Source organism: Dermacentor albipictus, chromosome 5, assembly GCF_038994185.2.
Source record: "Dermacentor albipictus isolate Rhodes 1998 colony chromosome 5, USDA_Dalb.pri_finalv2, whole genome shotgun sequence".
Taxonomy (NCBI): Eukaryota; Metazoa; Arthropoda; class Arachnida; order Ixodida; family Ixodidae; genus Dermacentor; species Dermacentor albipictus.
In genome coordinates, this window is record NC_091825.1 from 112,431,934 (window position 1) to 112,433,663 (window position 1,730).

At 52.9% G+C, this 1,730-nt stretch overlaps 1 protein-coding gene across 1 annotated transcript in view; it reads right to left on the minus strand.

Moving 5' to 3' along the window:
• The window catches only part of Cerk (Ceramide kinase), a 105,391-nt gene extending 104,168 nt beyond the window's left edge, over positions 1-1,223 (minus strand). Inside the window, exon 1 of the mRNA XM_065425605.2 lies at positions 863-1,223. Coding sequence (XP_065281677.1) covers positions 863-992 — 130 coding nt within the window. The 5' untranslated portion in view covers positions 993-1,223. The remainder of the gene's footprint in view (positions 1-862) is intronic.
• Positions 1,224-1,730: the final 507 nt, after the last annotated feature.

Below are 1,730 nucleotides of genomic sequence, written 5' to 3' on the forward strand. Positions count from 1 at the left end.
GTGAGCCCTCGACAACGGCTCATTTCGTAACCGGTGAAGCACAACGCCAATCAGCCGTTCAAAGCTTGTTTCGGCAGCAAACAATTCGCGGCATTTTCAACTGTCACTAAAATCACGCTGTAGACTAGCACCCAGCAAAGATCAAGCTTCGATCGTGTTGCAACTATATATGCGCACACGACAGAAGTAATTATCATACAATAGGAGTGCGTTGTGCCGACTCGAATTGCTCGAGAACACGTCCTCTCACATTTGCACCAAAGTGTCAACGCAGCGGACGCCCTCGCATTAACCTTCACATAACCGCGTCGTCCCACACGCATAACCAACGGCGTCGAGCGAAGCCGAAGCGAACACCGCGAGCTACGGCGACCTCGCCATCCCGACACGGGCTTTCCAACAACGCTCGGAAGCTGCATCCGCGCACAACGGCACGCCTAGCTCGTTCCTGCATCTCGCACGTCTGCTTCGTTTCCTTTTTATTACGCGGAACAACTAGCGCAATGCTAACTCAATGTTCCAATGTCGATCACGGTGTTAAATAACCGCTCTTGAAGCACGCCGCAACCGGACGAAGTGTTCCATAACCGCGTCAAGCCATTGGAATGAATGAACGCGTTTCACCGATTCCGCAGTATAACGCATCCATGCTTTCACTGCTTTCGGTTCGCTCCACAGCGCTTTATTTTTCTGGTTCCACCCCTCGTGTAAACCACCCCGCCCGGCTTTTAATCGGCCGCGATGAAATGAATGAGCGTCGCGCACCTGCGCGATAAACAAGCGAGACGCCGCATCCGATCGTTTTCTTCCTTTTTTTCTTCGTTCGAAGGAAAACAAACGGCGATTCCTGCGCCGTACTCACTGCTATGGCGGCTGACGTCGGCGACGCTGATGCCGTTCTCGTAGAGCATAAGCCTTTTCTTGGTGCCGCTCAGCGCGAACGTAGAAACCAGGAGCGGGTCCCCGACGGGACCGCCCGGAGCCTTCGCCATGGCACTGTTTGGCGGCTCACGTCGGCGGGCCGACGCGAAAGCAAGCAGCCGGTGACGGCACGGCGAGCGGCGGCGGCGGAAACCCGTCCCTCGGATTTTGCTACGCGTGATCGTTTAAGGGGAAACTGTTTTCTTGCTCGGTTGTTTCGTTCCCGCCCCTTCTCTCCTCTCGCCCATCGCAGGCTACATCGCAGCAGCGAAACCTCGCGTTTCCGAACTCGTGGACGAATGAAAGGCGTCGCCTGCTTTACGCTAGAGGTATAGCGAACGACCTAACCTTCGCTTCCAGGTAACTGAGCGCGCCCTCTCTGAAGAATATGACATTAATGGTATGGTGGCGCCATCTGCTAGCAATTTGTACAAACACGCTTCCTATCCGCGTTTTCTTTGTATTTGCCGTAAGTGCCTTCTTTTTTTTTTGCTTCATGCTTTCTATTTGTCTCTTGCAGAGCGCTGTCTACAGCCGTGGTAGTTTACAGGAATTGAGTTTGCGTATTTTTAGTGTCTCTTGCGACAAATTCTGGGTAATCAGCCAACCCAGTGGGTTTCCTTCAATTGCTTCAGAACAAGGTAAAGCTTAAACAAAGCAGAGCGTCGCCTGCTCGACGGGTTTCTTCATCCGGTGTCAGCCGGACGCGCATCTTTTCTCCGTATTGGGACACGCCTTCTGACACATAACTATAGTTCATCTTGGCGAAGACGAAGCAGTAGAACAGGGCACTTAGTCTCTTTACCACT